Raw genomic sequence first — 18,006 nt, forward strand, 5'->3', positions numbered from 1 at the left:
ATTATGATATTGCAATGCCATTTTATTTTCTTGGGGATATACAAGTATTTCAATAGTGGGATGACTAAGCTAAAGAAAGAATAATTTTAAATTAATGCATATAGTGGACAATAAGATATTCCCAAATTGACATCAACCAAGAAGGCATTTGGAGAGTGAAGTATTAAAATAAAATATATTAGAAGCGCTTTCCTGGTATGATGTCCCTTCGCAATACTTAGAAATATGTATATGCTTCCTGTTTCCATACTTATTGTCTCTTGTTTAGGTTTTTTATATGTGAGGATTTAAACGTGGTCCATAATATTTGTTTTTTAAAATATTTATATGTTGATGTTTTTTAAGTAATTGTATTATGGGCCATGAATATTCCATAATTTTTTTCTGTGCAACCTTTTCAATATAAGTAAATAATTCAGATATTTTATTTTATTTTATTGTCTGAGATTAATTTTATATGATTATTTTGGATATTTATTTTAATTCGATAGGTAGAACCTTATGATGTCAATCTTACTTCTAATTTGGAAAACCAGTTGAAGAGAATTGTAGATGATATGTGTCTTGAAGTCATTTCACCAGTGAGTATGTGTTCAAGAAAGCATTGTTTCCTTTCCTAGAATTTTGTTAGAGTTTTCACAGCCATGGTTTTTTTGTTTTTTTTACTTGGCAGCCTGAAGATCCCAGTTCACCTGTTCTGCTTAGCATTGGAAAGTTAGCTCACTTTGAACCATCGCAGAAGCAGAATCAAACGGGAGTTGTGCCATGGTCGCCACCTCAATCAAACTGGAATCCATGGACTAGCTGCAATATTGATGAGGGTCCTCTGTCATATGTAAGTCTACAATTCATAGCTTCTCATAAATCCATTGTTTATCATCATCTATTTTTTATGTTTATTTATATTTATATAAAAATCTCATACTGCACATGCACCATTTTGAAGCATAAAGCATCTTTAGAAATAGATGAACTGTACATTTAATTATCTTCTGTTTCCAGGCTACACCAGAACAGATAAGCATTGACATAAAGAGCAACCTCTTGTATCAGCTGGAAAATGACCAGGAACTACAGAAAGTAAGTGTGCAGATATTTGAATTTGTAGATTCCTTAAGGGTATGCTAAAATTGTAGATGATATGTGTCTTGAAATCATTTCGCTAGTGAGTATGTGTTCAAGAAAGCATTGTGTTTCCAGCGCCAAACTTAAAATACATATCTTTATCCAGTCTTCAGCATTTCTGAAAAGAAGAAGAGTATATATTTATGTCTATATGCTTCTAAAACTCTCGTTGTCATAACCTTTAATTGGATGAAAAAGTGCATCATAAGCCAACAGTTTTGAACCAAGGTACCTCAGGTGGGCTAACTTACAGAATGTGTCCAAAATCTGGGACCTCTGAACTCTCAAGAGAATTTGGGAAAGTTGTGGCTGCTTCAGTACTATTGGCTGCTATTGGGCTGCTGCCTTTGCTCCTTTCCTCCCTCAGCAGCACTCACTTATCTGCTGTTGGAAACTGTTTCTTACGCCCCCTGCCAGATTTACACAAGGAAACCCAACTGAGAAGCTGGCAGGAAGTTGAGTCTCTCCTGCTTCCATTCCCTCCCCCCCCATTATTTTGTTTCTTTGCTTAGGTAAGGGATATGATAATACAAATGGGCACAAGTTGTCTAGCATCTCATCAGGTTTTCCTAACAATATGTTTAGGTTTTACATCAATAAGCTGAAGAGCCTGTTTAAAGCTCCTTTTAAAATCTCAGTCACAAAACTTGAAGGAGAGCAGTTTGCTAAACAAGATATACTCAGAGAAGAATTTACAAATGAATAATTACTTAAGAAGCTTCTTGGATTAGAAACGAAATGTCTTCAAAGAAAAACCAGAAAGTCCAGTTGCCTTGTTCTGTCCCCCTACACATTAATCTGTGTGCAGCTTGACATGCAGCTAAACCCACCTATCCTCCAATAAAACACTCTATGTGTATATAGATCTAAATGTTTTATTGAAAGAATAAAGGCTTGATTTATTTATTGAATTTATATTGCTGCCTATTCGCCCATGGCGACTCAAGGCAGCTTACAGAATATAAAACCACATTTAAAACAATAAAAATAACAAAAAGAATCAAATAAATTAATACAGTACAATATAACAAAATCACCCCCGCCCCAGTTTCATATGGTAAATGGGAAAATAGGGATACATACAATGAAAACCAAATTTATAAGATATTTGGTAACTTAATACAGTATTAAGTTACTGCTGAACATAACAATTAATAAATACAAGCAATTTAAATCTCACCAGCGATGCTCTCTGTGGGATGTGGGTTTGCCCTTGGATGACCATGTGCCACAGATTAAGATGGATTCTTGTGCTTCTGCCTTCTCCAAATGCTAAAGGAAATGGACTCTGGCTTCTCAGCATGACTTGGTTTGAGAGTGTGAGCTGATGGGTAAAATGGGTTGGGTCAGTTTCAAACAACATACTTGGTGTTTGTCTTTCCGGCCGCTAGATGGGGATAGAGAGCAAAAACAGTATAATGGTTATATGTTGGGGCATGACATGCCTCTTGAAAAAGCACCTTTGGGACATTAATGGATCATAATTGCATAGCACTAACAGTGAACTTTTTCCTATCTCAGATTCTTCGAGAGAGGGAAACACTGCCTGTGAAAAGCTTTGAGCGAGGAATCCTAACTGCAATAAATCAAAACTCTGTTGTGATCATCCGTGGGGCTACAGGTTGTGGCAAAACCACACAGGTTCCACAGTACATCTTGGATGAATACATCCACAGTGGAAGAGCTGCAGAATGTAATATTGTTGTCACTCAGGTGAAAAACCTATTCAAGCCAATATTTCCAATCAGCCTACTATTTTACATTAATGGCATTGGAATTACTTTTTGATAGGGGCTTTTTAGATCCAAAACTGAAAAGGTGCTTTGTAGCAGACATGAGTGTGTAGCAGGCATGGTGACCCCTTGTTATAGATGCTGCATTTTTTCTTGAATTCATACAGTAAACAGTCTGAAATAACACGTTTCTACAAAAAGACGACTCCCCTTGAAAAGAAGCCCTATTGGAGCACATGTGATCAAATTAAGCCCCACCCACAAAGTTAGCCCTAATTAAGACCCCGCCCATCCGGGGTGCAGGGGGTGGGGCAAGGCACACAGATAAAAAATATGCTAGAGAGGGGATGGGGGGGTGGAGCTGCCCTACTTACCAGGCTTTGCACACCCCGACACCTGTCTTGCATTCTTCTGCGGCTACTTGCCACCACTCATGCATACCCCAGCCTCCGTTTTGTCTTCAAATGCCTGCCGGAAGGCATCTGAAAGCAAAACTGAGGCCAGGACAATGCGTGCAACTGGCGGGAAGCGGCCTCAGAAGAAGTGGGCCAGCAGTGGGCTCCTGCTGGGCGGGGCTGTCAGTACCTGCTCTGTGAGGTGAGTCAATAATTAGAACCCTCCAAAAAGAAGGCCTAGCTGTTTTTTCAGGGGTCAAAAGAAAATAAGGCCTGGCCTTCTTTTTGGAGAAACCCAATATTACTTACTTTTTTTTTTTAAATCTGAAGTGCTTCATATCCATACTTCTTTTTTAAAATCTCCCAAATGAATTTGGGATAAACTATTTATAAAGGCAATACCTGAAGCAATATTTCATATTGTGAATTACCAGTAGGAATGTTTAAGTACCATAATACACAAATAACTGCAAATACTTAGATTTCTAGCAGGTAAAATTTTAATTTCAGATTCTCAGGACATCTATAAAAATCTTGTATTTTGTGTAACTTTGTTATTTTTCTTGATGGGCTTGTTCCTTTTGATGAGGTGATCTGTGATTCTTACTCCATCTGTGATATCTTTTCTACACAGCCTAGGAGGATCAGTGCTGTCTCTGTAGCAGAAAGAGTTGCTTATGAAAGAGGCGAAGAACCTGGAAATAGTTGTGGCTACAGTGTTCGCTTTGAATCGATGCTTCCCCGGCCACATGCCAGTGTGATGTTCTGCACTGTAGGTGGGTGTTGCTTGTTAAAATGTATAGGCTATGATAGTGTGTTTAATAGAATTTGACAAAAATAGAGAATCTCTTCTCATACCTCTATGGACAATATGAAATGGCTGATGCTAGAAACATTTGTTATGTGTGCTTCCCATTGTCTATTCAGAGGTGGTTGAAAATGAAAGTGTTTTGTTGTGTATTGGGCTGAGCTTGTCTGAGTAGTAAATAACTGCCAAACAGATAGTAGCAATTATAATTTGTGGGTTGTTTTGTTTCATCCATTTCTCATTACTATACATAATGAATTGAAATCAAGAATGAAATTTAGAAAGGTTTTTATTTAGTTCCTGGGTTGTAAATTCTTTTTATCTTATAAGCTTTCCACAATTCAAGATAAGAATTGCTAAAAGGAAAGAAGAAAAATAAATGAGGAATTGGCAGACTTCAGCATGATTACTTTGCTTGCTTATATGACTCAGTTTGACTGGTATTTGAGTAGTTTAACAAACCATGATTAAAATGGATTTCCATGATACGTTCATAATCAATAATGATGTGTTGCATTACAGTGTTTTCTCTAACCTGTTCTGTAAAGGAATCATTTGTCCTAATTAATCCATCCTCATTGATAAAGACCTGTTTTTAAGGTGTCCTCCTGAGAAAGTTGGAAGCTGGGATTCGTGGAATCAGTCATGTCATAGTGGATGAAATTCATGAGAGAGACATTAATGTGAGTAAGCTTTTAATTTATCCAAGCACAGCTTATTTGCTATAAGTTATGTAAGTGTTCCTGCTGTTGTGCCGTATGAAAGCGAACACACTTTCTGTCATCATGTAAATTACATTCTACCCAAGTACTGCACACATATTTTTTACATTAAAGTGGGCATTTTTTAAATAGTTACTTTGCTCACATATAGCTTCTTAGAATTATCTATAGTAAAAGTTACTCCCTTCTTGGGGGGGGGGAATAGAAGTAAAATAACCTTATACATCTAGCCAGTTTAACCCCAATAGAGGGATTAAAGTGCTGGCTTTGAAACCAGGGCACTATGAACTCTAGCCTGCCTTAGGCATGAAAGCTTTCTGGGTTACTGTGAGTCATTCACACTCTTCCAGCCCAATCCACCTTACAGGATTGTTGCTGGGAAATAAGAGGCAGGAGTATTATATTTGCTACCTGGGGTTACATATTAAAAAGTCAGGATAAAAATTTAATAATCTTGAACAAATCTGAAAAATACCATCTATTGCATCCAGTATCAGTAATTATTAGAGAAGTACAGATTCAAAGAGGAAAAGATGACTCAGACATACGAATTTAGTCAAGTTATAAATGCTGACTCCTGCTTAAATTGACCACACCTTCTCTTGGAACCATGATCAGGAGCTGCACAAGTTCCTTTTCTAAAAGAGCTGCTACCATGTATGATTTGAGTGTCCCTGTGTCCTTGAAAACACCTTTTTTTTCTTTTGAAACAGGGTCATTACACAGTTCTAATATTTATCATACAATAAATATTTAGAAATAACAACATAATCTTGGAAATTTGGATTACACTGCACTCATACTTAAAATATAGATAAAAAATAACCTATAGATGTTACACACACACACACACACACACACACACACACACACACACACATATCGTTACTTAGCCTACATTATAGGAAAAATATTGTGGCATATGGGTTTGTGATCTGGCATGGCTGCTGACTACTGAATGGTGGTATATAAAGTGAGAAATATGATAATTACCTCCATTTTTGAAAAACCTATTAAAGGACAGCCCTTTTTCTTTTCTTTTACAGACTGATTTTCTTTTGGTAGTTCTGCGGGATGTTGTTCAAGCCTATCCTGAAATCCGGGTTATTCTCATGTCTGCTACTATTGATACCAGCATGTTCTGTGAATATTTTTTTAATTGTCCTATTATTGAAGTCTTTGGTAGAACCTATCCAGTTCAAGGTAAACACCTGTCTAGTGGAACATTCAAAAAAGTTTTTCTTTTTTGGGGAGGGTAATGGAGAAGCTTGAGCTATTTGTGTAATATTGAGCTTTTTGTGTGATTATTTATTTATTTTTATTTATTTTTTTATTTGTCACAACAATATACATAAGCATCACACAAAATGATTATATAGTATATAAACATATATATGAGGAAATATAAAGAAGTATAAGCATAAAGAAAAAAAACAATAGGACAGGAACGGTAGGCACGTTTGTGCTCTTATGCATGCCCCTTATAGTCCTTTTAGGAATGGGGTGAGGTCAATAGTAGAAAGTTTTTGGTTAAAGTTTTTGGGATTATGGGAAGAGACCACAGAGTCAGGTAATGTGTTCCAAGCACTGATAACTCTGTTACAGAAGTCATATTTTCTGCAATCTAGATTGAAGCGGTTAACATTAAGTTTAAATCTATTTAAACGTTTATGTTTAAATAGATAAAATCTATTTAAAATTTATTTATTTTAAAATATGTTCAAAATATATTAAAATCTATTTATGATTATGTTAATAGAGAGCTAATATGATTATATTTTGAATGTCAAAAAGCATAGAAGAATGAAAATGATTTAATACTGTATATAGAAAAAAACCAATAAAAGCGTTTTTCTTCATCGGTGAAGGAAAAAATAGGTTTCAAAAATATTTTTATCCTTTTTTATGCCTGTGAATGTGTTGTTATGAGTCTTTAATTTAAGGATTTTGAGGGTTATTTACAGACAACTTTTGTTGCTGAGGGAAAAAGGTTGGTGGAGTATGAAGAAATGCTCCAGGAAGAAATGCAAAATATAAATCTGGCAAATAAATGTGGGGTTTTTTGGAAATCGCAATAGAAACTGGCATTTAGCTTATCAGTTTATTTTATTATTATTATTATTATTATTTATTAAATTTTTATACTGCCCTTCTCCCGAAGGACTCAGGGCGGTGTACAGCCAACGATAAAACAAAATATATACAATTAAAACAACATTTAAAACATAGCAGATTATTAAGGCTGATAAATTAAAAATTTAGATTTTAAAATTTTAAAATATTAATAAACCCCAAATTTAAAATTCAACACTATTATGCCAGTCCCGCTTGAATAAATAGGTGTGTTTTAAGCTCACGACGAAAGGTCCGAAGATCAGGCACTTGACGTAGGCCAGGGGGAAGTTCATTCCAGAGCGTCACTGCTCCCACAGAGAAGGCCCTACTCCTGGGGGCCGCCAGCCGACACTGTTTGGCAGACGGCACCCTGAGGAGACCTTCTCTGTGAGAGCGTACGGGTCGGTGGGAGGCATAGGGTAACAGCAGGCGGTCCCGTAAGTACCCGGGTCCTAAGCCATGGAGCGCTTTAAAGGTGGTAACCAAAGGTGGTATTTCTTTTGGTTGCAGAATATTTTCTTGAAGACTGTATTCAAATGACTAAATTTATTCCTCCACCGAAGGATAAGAAAAAGAAAGATAAGGACGAAGAAGGTACTGAAGATGATGATGTAAGTATGTTGTTAAGGATTTTTACTTGAAATAAAATTACAATATTGCTTATAAAAGCTAGAATTACAATAACAAAGCATGCGTGGTGATACATCTTTTATAATGGCATATGTCTTTGTATAGTACTTTGAGCTTTATTATGTCTTGTTATGCTAAGCAATATAAAATATTTGCTGTTTCTATTTGAAAATAGGACACTATATTGAACTAATATGGAATTTAGGATGATTGTTTTGAGTCAATCATTGCAGTCATTTTGATATGGAGTGCTTATGGATCTTTCTGCTTTTTCAATCCCAGCAGTGATCTGCATAATAGTACTGTTATCAGTGGGAAGTCTGCCATATGCTTATATATACAATTTTCTATTAGAAGAGAATATGTATGACTTAGTTGAATGGTGGAATCATTTGCACTTTCTGAACTTAGTTATTTTCACGTGGACATTTCATCCATCATTTCAATTTTCTTCTAGGCAAACTGCAATCTTATCTGTGGTGATGAATATGGCCTAGAAACAAAAAACCGCATGGCCCAGATGAATGAGAAGGAAACTCCTTTTGAACTCATTGAGGCTTTGTTGAAATATATTGAGACCTTGAATGTCGTAGGAGCAGTCCTTGTCTTCTTGCCTGGCTGGAATCTGATATACACTATGCAGAAATACCTGGAAATGAATCCACACTTTGGTATGAACGATTTTCAGCTGTATTTTTTTTTTTTTACTTTCCACCCCCGAGGTCATCATAAAACTGAAAGAGCTTCCTTGTGTATGTATGGAAGAGTGAATTTTATTTATTTATTAAATGTAGATGCCACCCATTTCACTGTCTAGCTATTCTGGATGGCTAAATGCTGAAAAGAATTGTAATATTTAAAATAGGAGATATACAAATGAAATAAGCTTGCTTAAAGTGATTTCCTCCCTCTACTTTTACTGTAGGAAGCCAGAGATACCGAGTTCTTCCTCTGCATTCCCAGATACCCCGAGAAGAGCAGCGCAAAGTATTTGATCCAGTGGCCCCTGGAATAACCAAGGTGAACCTCTTGGAATAGGTGTAGCTCAACCATTTCCAGCTTGCAGCTTTCCAGCTGTTTTATCATTGGTATTCCTGGAATTTATAGACAGGCAGTCCTCGACTTACGACCACAATTGAATCTAAAATTTGTGTTGTTAAGTGAAACCTTTGTTAAGTGAATTTTGCCTCCTTTTACCATCTTTCTTGTAGCAGTTGTTAAGTGAATCACTGCAGTTGACAAGTTAGTAACACAGTTGTTAAGTGAATCTGGCTTCACTATTGAGTTTGCTTGTGAGCAGGGCATAAAAGATGATCACAGCAATGGTTATAAATATGAACCAGTTGCCAAGCACCTGAATTTTGATCACACAATGGGAATGCTGCAAAGGTCGTAACTCTGAAAAATGGTCATAAGTCACACTTTTCAGTGCTGTTGTAACTTTGAACGATCACTAAACAAACTTTTGTAACTCAAGGACTACCTGTACAGCATGGCATTGGGAAGGTGTAATCCCAGCACGTTTAGAGAGTTTGGATATGAGAGTGCATATGTGAATACAGCCTTCTATTCAAGCATACAGTGTTGTTTGTCTCCCTAGGTGATCTTGTCAACCAACATTGCAGAGACCAGCATAACCATCAATGATGTGGTCTACGTTATTGATTCTTGCAAGTGAGTTGTTCTGAAGCTGATTCCTATGCTTGTGTTTGCTATTTTCTTTGCATTTAATTGTAGTCCTCTTTTTTTCTTTTTTTGCTGTGCTGTCTGATTTTCGCTACTGGATTTGCATCTCATCAATGTTCTCAGACAGCCACGTGTCCATATGCTGTAGTATCATCAACTCTGTGCAGATAATTGATGTTTCTTTCTCCAGTTTTAAACACAATGCTTTTCTTCTTTCAGTCCAGCTTTGAGTCATTGGGAATCTGGTAGCATATAGGTTTGATGATGATGATAGCTGAATAAGTAGTGAGAGAGTTTGCAGCCTTGTCTGACTCCTTTGCCAATTTGGAAGCAATCTTCCCTAGTTGTGGCTTTGTTCCATTTGTTCCCAATAAATTTTTAGATTTATTGTTAGAATAATGAGTTGTTGTGGTACTCCCATTTTCTTAGTGACATAGCACAAGTTGTTGAGGTCAAGACAGTCAAATGCTCTTCTATAAGTCAATGAATAGCATGTTGACAACCTTTTAGTATTCTCTGATTTTCTGAACTATTAAGCATGCAGCAGCAATGCTGATCCTTGTTCCTTAGCTTTTTCTGGAACACACTAGAGAAGTAGATATTTCTGTTTCCATGTAGGGCTTTTATCTGTGTTGAATGGTTTTGAGGTTATCTTGCTAGCATGTGAAATTGCAATAGTTTTCACAGTCTATTATAAAGGGTTTTTTTTTGGTATTAATATGTAGATTTCTACTTTTTTACCACTGTGTTGTTTTTCACATTTGTTGATGTAATGTGGTTAGAGTTTTAAGTGAGTCTTTTATGTACTGTATTTTTGTAAACAATGTATCGCTTCCTGTACCCTTCCCACTTAGTAATAAGCAGAATGCGGATCTGACTTCATATTCCAATAGTATACTTGCCTGTAGGCAACAGTCAAAAGTATCTTGGAAGTCAGCATTTCTGCTGTATGGATTTTCATTATTATACAGTTGCAAGAAAAAGTATGTGAACCCCTTGGGATTACGTGGAGTTTTGCATGAATTGGTCATAAAATGTGCTCTGAACGTCATCTAAGTCACAACAATAGAAGAACACAGTCTGCTGAACATAATACTACACAAACATTAGATGTTACCATGGTGTAATTGCACATAACATGTAAACATTCACAGTGCAGGGAGGAAAAAGTATGTGAGACCCTAGCCTAATGATTTCTCCCAGAGCTAATTGGAGCCAGGAGTGAGCCAACCTTGACTCCAATCAGTGTGATGATATTGGATGTGTTGCTGACAGCTGTCCTGCCCTTTAAAAACACACACCTGTTTTGGGTTTACTGGTTTCAAGAAGCACTGTCTAATGTGCTCGCAGAAAAGAGCTCTCAGAAGACCTACAATCAAGATTTGTTGACTTGCATGAAGCTGGAAAGGGTTACAAAAGTATCTCCAAAAGCCTTGATGTTCATGTGTCCATGGTAAGACAGACTGTCTACAAATGGAGAAAGTTTAGCACTGTTGCTACTCTCCCTAGGCGTGGTCATCCTGTAAAAATGACTGCAAGAGCACAACGCAGAATGCTGCATGAGGTAAAGAAGAATCCTAGAGTGTCAGCTAAAGACCTACAGAAATCTCTGGCACATCTAACATTTTTGTTGACACATCTACAATAAGGAAAACATTAAACAAGAATGGAGTACATGGGAGGACACCACGGAGGAAGCCACTGCTGTCCAAAAAGAATATTGCAGCACGTTTGAAGTTTGCAAAAGAGCACCTGGATGTTCCACAGCACTACTGGCAAAATATACTGTGGACAGATGAAACCAAAATTGAGTTGTTTGGGAAGAACACACAACACTGTGTGGAGAAAAAAAAGGCACAGCACACCAACATCAAAACCTCATCCCCACTGTAAAACATGGCGGAGGGAGCATCATGGTTTGGGGCTGCTTTGCTGCCTCAGGGCCTGGATGAATTGTTGTCATTGATGGGAAAATGACTTCCAGAGTTTATCAAGACATTTTGCAGGAAAACGTACGACCATCTGTCCGCCTACTGAAGCTCCACAGAGGATGGGTGATGTAATAGGACAATGACCCAAAGCATACAAGTAATTCAACAAAACAATGGCTTCAACAGCACAGAATACGCCTTCTGGAGTGGCCCAGTCAGAGTCCTGACCTCAACCCGATTGAAATGCTGTGGCTCTTAAGAGAGCTATTCACACCAGACATCCCAAGAATATTGCTACACTGAGACAGTTTTGTGAAGAGGAGTGGTCCAAAATTACTCCAGATCATTGTGCAGGTCTGATCTGCAACTACAGGAAACGTTTGGTTGAGGTTATTGCTGCCAAAGCAGGGTCAACCAGTTATTAAGTCCAAAGGTTTACATACTTTGTCCTTTGTCCTGCACTGTGAATGTTTAAAATAAAAGAAACCACTAAAAATAGGGCAGGAGATCTTTAGAGAAGTAGCAAATGGAAAAGATAGAAGAGTCGGGATTTGGAGGAAATTGTAGCCTGCAGAGCTGTATTACCTTTAGATGAAGATCAAATAGATCTTCTATTTGATCTTCATCTAAAGATCAAAAAGATCAAAAGCCAGGAAAAGCTCCAGGCCCAGACAAGATAACTCCTTCTTGCTTAAAAGTCTGTGCTGACCAATTGGCCCCCATCTTCACCCATATTTTCAATAAATCACTAGAGATGTGCTATGTTCCTTCTTGCTTCAAACACTCTACCATCATCCCAGTGCCGAAGAAGCCCACCATCAAGGAACTGAATGACTACAGACCAGTTGCTCTAACATCTGTAGTCATGAAAACCTTTGAAAGGCTAGTGCTTTCCTACCTGAAAACCATCACGAATCCGCTCTTAGACCCCTTGCAATTTGCATACCGAGCAAATAGATCAACAGATGATGCTGTTAATATGGCTCTGCACTACATCCTACAACATCTTGAGTCTCCAAAGACCTATGCAAGGGTCCTTTTTGTAGACTTTAGTTCAGCATTCAATACCATCATTCCAGACATTCTTCTAACTAAGCTAAACCAGCTACAGGTACCGGAACAGACTTGTAAGTGGATCACAAGCTTCCTAACAAACAGGAAGCAGCAGGTGAAGCTAAGCAAGATCACATCAAATACCTGTACAATTAGCACAGGGCCCCCCCAAGGCTGTGTGCTCTCCCCACTTCTCTTCTCTCTGTATACCAATGACTGCATCTCCAATGATCCATTTGTTAAGCTACTGAAGTTCGCAGATGACACAACAGTGATTGGTCTCATTCGAGACAATGACGAATCCGCATATAGACGAGAGGTCGAACGACTAGCCTTGTCGTGCAACCAAAACAATCTGGAACTGAACACACTCAAAACCGTAGAAATGGTGGTAGACTTTAGGAAAAACCCTTCCATACTTCCACCTCTCACAATACTTGACAACACAGTATCAACAGTAGAAACCTTCAAATTTCTGGGTTCTATCATATCGCAAGATCTCAAATGGACAGCTAACATCAAAACATCATTAAAAAGGACAACAAAGAATGTTCTTTCTGCCAACTCAGTAAGCTCAAACTGCCCAAGGAGCTGCTGATCCAATTCTACAGAGGAATTATTGAGTCTGTCATTTGCACCTCTATAACTGTCTGGTTCGGTTCTGCAACCCAACAAGAAAAACACAGACTTCAGAGGATAATTAGAACTGCAGAAAAAATAATTGCTACCAACTTGCCTTCCATTGAGGACCTGTATACTGCACGAATCAAGAAGAGGGCCGTGAAAATATTTGCAGATCCCTCGCATCCTGGACATAAACTGTTTCAACTCCTACCCTCAAAACGACGCTATAGAGCACTGCACACCAGAACAACTAGACACAAGAACAGTTTTTTCCCGAAGGCCATCACTCTGCTAAACAAATAATTCCCTCAACACTGTCAGACTATTTACTGAATCTGCACTACTATTAATCATTTCATAGTTCCCATACCAATCTCTTTCCACTTATGACTGTATGACTATAACTTGTTGCTGGCAATCCTTATGACTTATATTGATATATTGATCATCAATTGTGTTGTAAATGTTGTACCTTGATGAACGTATCTTTTCTTTTATGTACACTGAGAGCATATGCACCAAGACAAATTCCTTGTGTGTCCAATCACACTTGGCCAATAAAAATTCTATTCTATTCTATTCTAAATAGACTAATTTTAATTTCAGTTTGAAAAGCCCATCTCCCTCAAACCAAGTTCAGCTTCTGATGCCTCTGTAAATAGGTCCATGTTCTTGGCTGCAGTACAGACATGGGTTGCCATTGCCAGCTTCTGGGGAAGAAATGGATGAATGAATAGGGAAGGGCTTCCTAGCGTAGCCTTGGAACTCTCATACTAACCAATTTCATCCTTACTTAGTTTTTTTCCAACATCTACCATTGTCACCTAGGTGCTGTCACCTGTACAGGCTAATAGGGTTCACAAAATTGTATCTAACATCAATCTTGCCATGCATTGCAAAATATTATCGCACACTTTTTTTTTTACAGATTTGGGATGCTGACTCTTGTTTGTGAAAGTGATCTACTTTCTTTTTCTTCCCAATGTTAAGGAGTTAATTTAGTATTTTTTTTCCAACCCCACAGACAGAAAGTTAAACTATTCACTGCTCATAACAACATGACAAATTATGCCACTGTGTGGGCATCAAAAACAAACCTGGAGCAACGGAAAGGACGGGCTGGTCGTGTCCGTCCTGGATTCTGCTTTCATCTTTGCAGCAGAGCACGTTTTGACAGGTAGGTTCATACTCTGCACTTCTAGATATTCTGGGGTCTGTTTCGTAATTGATATAGAAAAACAAATTGACACCCATATTAGAGAATAGGAATTGAGTGTGTGGGATGGGTGTTTGTGTCTGTGTGTATGCATTCATGGGTATTGTGTGAGCCAAAAGCAAATTTCTTACAGCATTAATAACTAATAGCGCAAGGCAGGTTTACATATTTGTTGTACGATATAGATATATAGTTTTTATGAAGAGTTGTGGGATGAGGAGGTAAATATAAAAACAATTTAGATATCATTATTAGCAAGAGATTGTAGCATGAGCTGTAGAGATGAATATATCCAAAATATCCCCTCTCTTCCAGACTTGAGACTCATATGACCCCTGAAATGTTTCGAACACCACTGCATGAAATTGCTTTGAGCATCAAGCTGCTAAGATTAGGCGGGATTGGACAATTTCTGGCCAAAGCTATAGAGCCGCCCCCTTTGGATGCAGTGATTGAAGCAGAGCATACACTCAGAGGTATCTGTTGTCTTGTCTTGTCAATGAAAGTACGGTGTATATTTTCATAACTCCCGTTCATTGGTGAAATGAAATCCAGTTTATTTATTTATCCAATTTATATTGCTGACCATCTAGGCAAGAACCTGGGCAGCCAAGAAGAGAAGAAGCATGGGATTCTATTAAACCAAGAAACTAAATAAAGCTAAATTGAGGCTCAGTAAAACCAATCACATACATCTATACTAGAGCCCCCATATTAACATCCCAACATCAATAACTGGAGCAAGAGTCAGGTTATCTTGGACTTGCAAAAGGTCAATAGAGTAGAGGTATCTATTTCAAGGGGGAGGCTGTTCCATAGGCCAAGGTGAATGATATATAAGGTAGTGAAGATGTGCTAGTGTTGTGGTCAATGACATTTAGAAGGGCACCCAATGTTTATCCTGGGCATAAAACTATTAGTTCATATAGTAACTAGGAATAGCTTAATGTAGGTTGTTAGGCTTAGCATCTCTTTCTGATGTCTTAAGTGAGTTCCCCCTAGCCGTTCTATTGCTTTCCATCAAATTGGTGGAGGCTGTTAACTGTATCTTTGCAAAATCCCAGAACCAATTTAATTCTTTTGTTTTTAAAATTTTGTTGCCTTTTGCATTCCCAGGTTCTGTAATTTCTAGGTCCCTTTCTGAAGTGCCATCCACACAGATCTCTTTCAAAAATTGTACTAATTGTTTTCAAAAATTGTACTAATTGTTTTTACTTTGGCTGTAAACTCCCCTGAGTCCTTTGGGAGAAGGGCGGTATAGAAATTGAAACAATAAATAAATAAATAAAAACCTTTTTTTTTTCATAAAAAAGTTTTATTTTTACAATCATATCAAACAGCTCATCCAAGGTACAGTTATATACAATTAGTCGGGCGTGCCCAGTCACCCCCCCCTTTTTAACACTCTTCCTTCTTCTACCTTTTTCTACTTTCCAGACCTTCCTCTCCTTCTCTTATCTACATCCTCTCCTCCCTCCACCCTACACCTTCCTTCTCCCTCTTCCTTCCTCTTCTCCTCTTTCCTACCTCCTACTCTCTCCTCTTTTCTCCCTCCCCACCGTTCTAAAATGGTAACTGGGCAGACCCGACCCTACATTAATTATATTTATACATCTTCAATAATCCCTGTACATTAACCATCACTCCATCCTTTACCCTCAACCCCCCAATTCCCCTCCCCCACCCCACACCCTGACTTCCCAGAACAAAATGCAGGGTATCAAAACAAACAATCATAATCCAAAATCATTCCTAAATTATAATCTCTAGTCACTCCACACATAATCACACTCTCAATTCCCCTCTCCTTCAGAAATAAATCTAATACAAAATATTTCCTAAATTTACTCATATGCTATTCGATATTTTTTTATCTGATACTTATTTTGAATATAATCAATCCACATTTTCCATTCTAAAATATATTTTTCTTGTGTATAGTCTTTCAAGTAAGCAGAAATTTTTGCCATTTCTGCCAAATTTGATACTTTGAGTGTCCATTCTTCAATTGTAGGTAATTCTTCTTTCTTCCAATATTGAGCAATCAAAAGTCTTGCGGCTGTTATTAAGTTCAAAATCAATTTAGTCTCTATAGCTGTACAATCCATAATTATTCCTAGTAGAAAGAACTGTGGAGTAAACTTAATCTTCTTTTTCAAAATATTCTGCATGATCCACCATACTTTAATCCAAAATGCTTTAACTTTTTTACAAGTCCACCATATATGGTAATAAGTGGCATCTTCACAATCACATCTCCAACATTTAGCCTGTACATTAGGATACATACATGACAACTTTTTGGGGTCTAAATGCTATCTATAAAACATCTTATAAAAATTTTCTCTCATATTTTGCGCTTGTGTAAATTTAACATTCCTCACCCAAATTCTTTCCCAAGTTTCCAACATTATTGGTTGCTGAAAATTTTGTGCCCACTTAATCATACAATCCTTAACCAATTCAGTCTCTGAGTCTATTTCTACTAATACAATATACAACCTCTTAATATGCTTCTTTGTATGGAAAAGGGGGAATTACAATTAAAATCCAGAGAAAAGATGGGGGAAGAAGGGAAAAATTATACATGGTTCCAATATGGACAATTACAAGCTAGATGGAAATTAGATCAAAAAATAGGTGTTAAGCAAACTGAGGATAATTTGTTAAAACAAATGAGAGATCAAGGCCAACAGCAAATAAAAACCTTTTGAGTTGTATTTTTCAGTCTGCTTGAGGCTTTACCTCTCACACATACCACTCTGATCTGTTCACAACAAAATTCCTACTACAGGATGGTTTTCTTCATCCTAACTAATCCTCTCTTAGGGGATTTGATCAGCTGTGGACCTTCTAATTACCAAAATTGTTATCCAACAACGCAAATTGCATTTTTCTTTATCTGAATTGCTTGACTGCTTGTACTGGTCTGTTTTATATTGGTCTACACAATAAACTGAATTGAAAACAGAAGAAGTGTTGAATCTCTTGAAGTATAGATTTGAAAACCACTCATTCATGCTGTTTTATGTCCATTTCAGAGTAGCAAAACTTAAATGTTTAATCTACTAAATTACATTATAACTTCAGTCAGAGATCAATGTCTGAACACAGAATTGCAAAAAAAGGGGTGTTTTCACAACTCTATAAGAATTGTCTCTGCAAGGACCAGATAACAGCCTATAGAATTGACCATTATATTTTCAACAGTAATCAGCCCTCCTTCCCTTTTGGAAAATTAATGAGCAGGCAGCAGCAAATGTATCAGCTTTTCATTTTATTTCCATCTTCATAATTTAAATATTTCACCAATTGCAATAACTGATGAAAAAAAATCAGTTGAAAACTATACTAGACTATACTTTTATTTTTATTTCAGAGCTTGATGCCCTGGATTCTAATGATGAACTGACCCCCCTTGGGAGAATTTTAGCAAGGCTCCCTATTGAACCTCGACTTGGCAAAATGATGATAATGGGGTGCATATTTTAGTAAGTAACAATAACTTCAAAAGTAACTGGAGGGAGAAGGAGGGGGACTCAGGATGAAGAGAATTAATTTTTTTAATGAAGTCATGTTTACCAGGAGTAATAAAGTGAATCCCACCAGCAGCCTTTGTCTCATTCATTACTTCTGCTTGACAGTGCTGTTTTTTTTATATTGCAGTGTAGCTCAGCTAATTCTGTGTTTTTTCTTTCAGTGTTGGCGATGCTGTATGTACTATCTCTGCTGCCACCTGCTTCCCTGAGCCATTCATCAGTGAGGGTAAAAGGCTGGGTTATGTCCATAGGAATTTTGCTGGAAACCGGTTCTCCGATCATGTGGCCCTGCTCTCAGTCTTCCAAGCCTGGGATAATGCAAGGTAATTTGATTTAGGGCAATACCCAAGACATCTTACTTTATATTTAAAAAAAAACAACCTCAGCATGTTACACTTACATGGAGTGGCTTGACTGATTTTTACCCAT

General features: G+C 37.4%; 1 protein-coding gene across 5 annotated transcripts in view; it reads left to right on the forward strand.

Moving 5' to 3' along the window:
• Positions 1–18,006, forward strand: part of DHX9 (DExH-box helicase 9) — a 37,778-nt gene that overhangs the window by 13,111 nt on the left and 6,661 nt on the right. For all 5 annotated transcript variants that reach the window (XM_058178257.1, XM_058178259.1, XM_058178258.1 and 2 more), the window contains 15 exons: positions 492–581; positions 674–835; positions 1,003–1,080; positions 2,647–2,838; positions 3,888–4,029; positions 4,662–4,744; positions 5,830–5,986; positions 7,409–7,509; positions 7,986–8,199; positions 8,454–8,548; positions 9,129–9,202; positions 13,847–13,999; positions 14,354–14,514; positions 17,418–17,529; positions 17,739–17,900. In XM_058178257.1, coding sequence (XP_058034240.1) covers positions 492–581; positions 674–835; positions 1,003–1,080; positions 2,647–2,838; positions 3,888–4,029; positions 4,662–4,744; positions 5,830–5,986; positions 7,409–7,509; positions 7,986–8,199; positions 8,454–8,548; positions 9,129–9,202; positions 13,847–13,999; positions 14,354–14,514; positions 17,418–17,529; positions 17,739–17,900 — 1,976 coding nt within the window. The remainder of the gene's footprint in view (positions 1–491; positions 582–673; positions 836–1,002; positions 1,081–2,646; positions 2,839–3,887; positions 4,030–4,661; positions 4,745–5,829; positions 5,987–7,408; positions 7,510–7,985; positions 8,200–8,453; positions 8,549–9,128; positions 9,203–13,846; positions 14,000–14,353; positions 14,515–17,417; positions 17,530–17,738; positions 17,901–18,006) is intronic.

This window comes from Ahaetulla prasina, chromosome 3 (assembly GCF_028640845.1).
Source record: "Ahaetulla prasina isolate Xishuangbanna chromosome 3, ASM2864084v1, whole genome shotgun sequence".
In the NCBI taxonomy this organism is placed as follows: domain Eukaryota; kingdom Metazoa; phylum Chordata; class Lepidosauria; order Squamata; family Colubridae; genus Ahaetulla; species Ahaetulla prasina.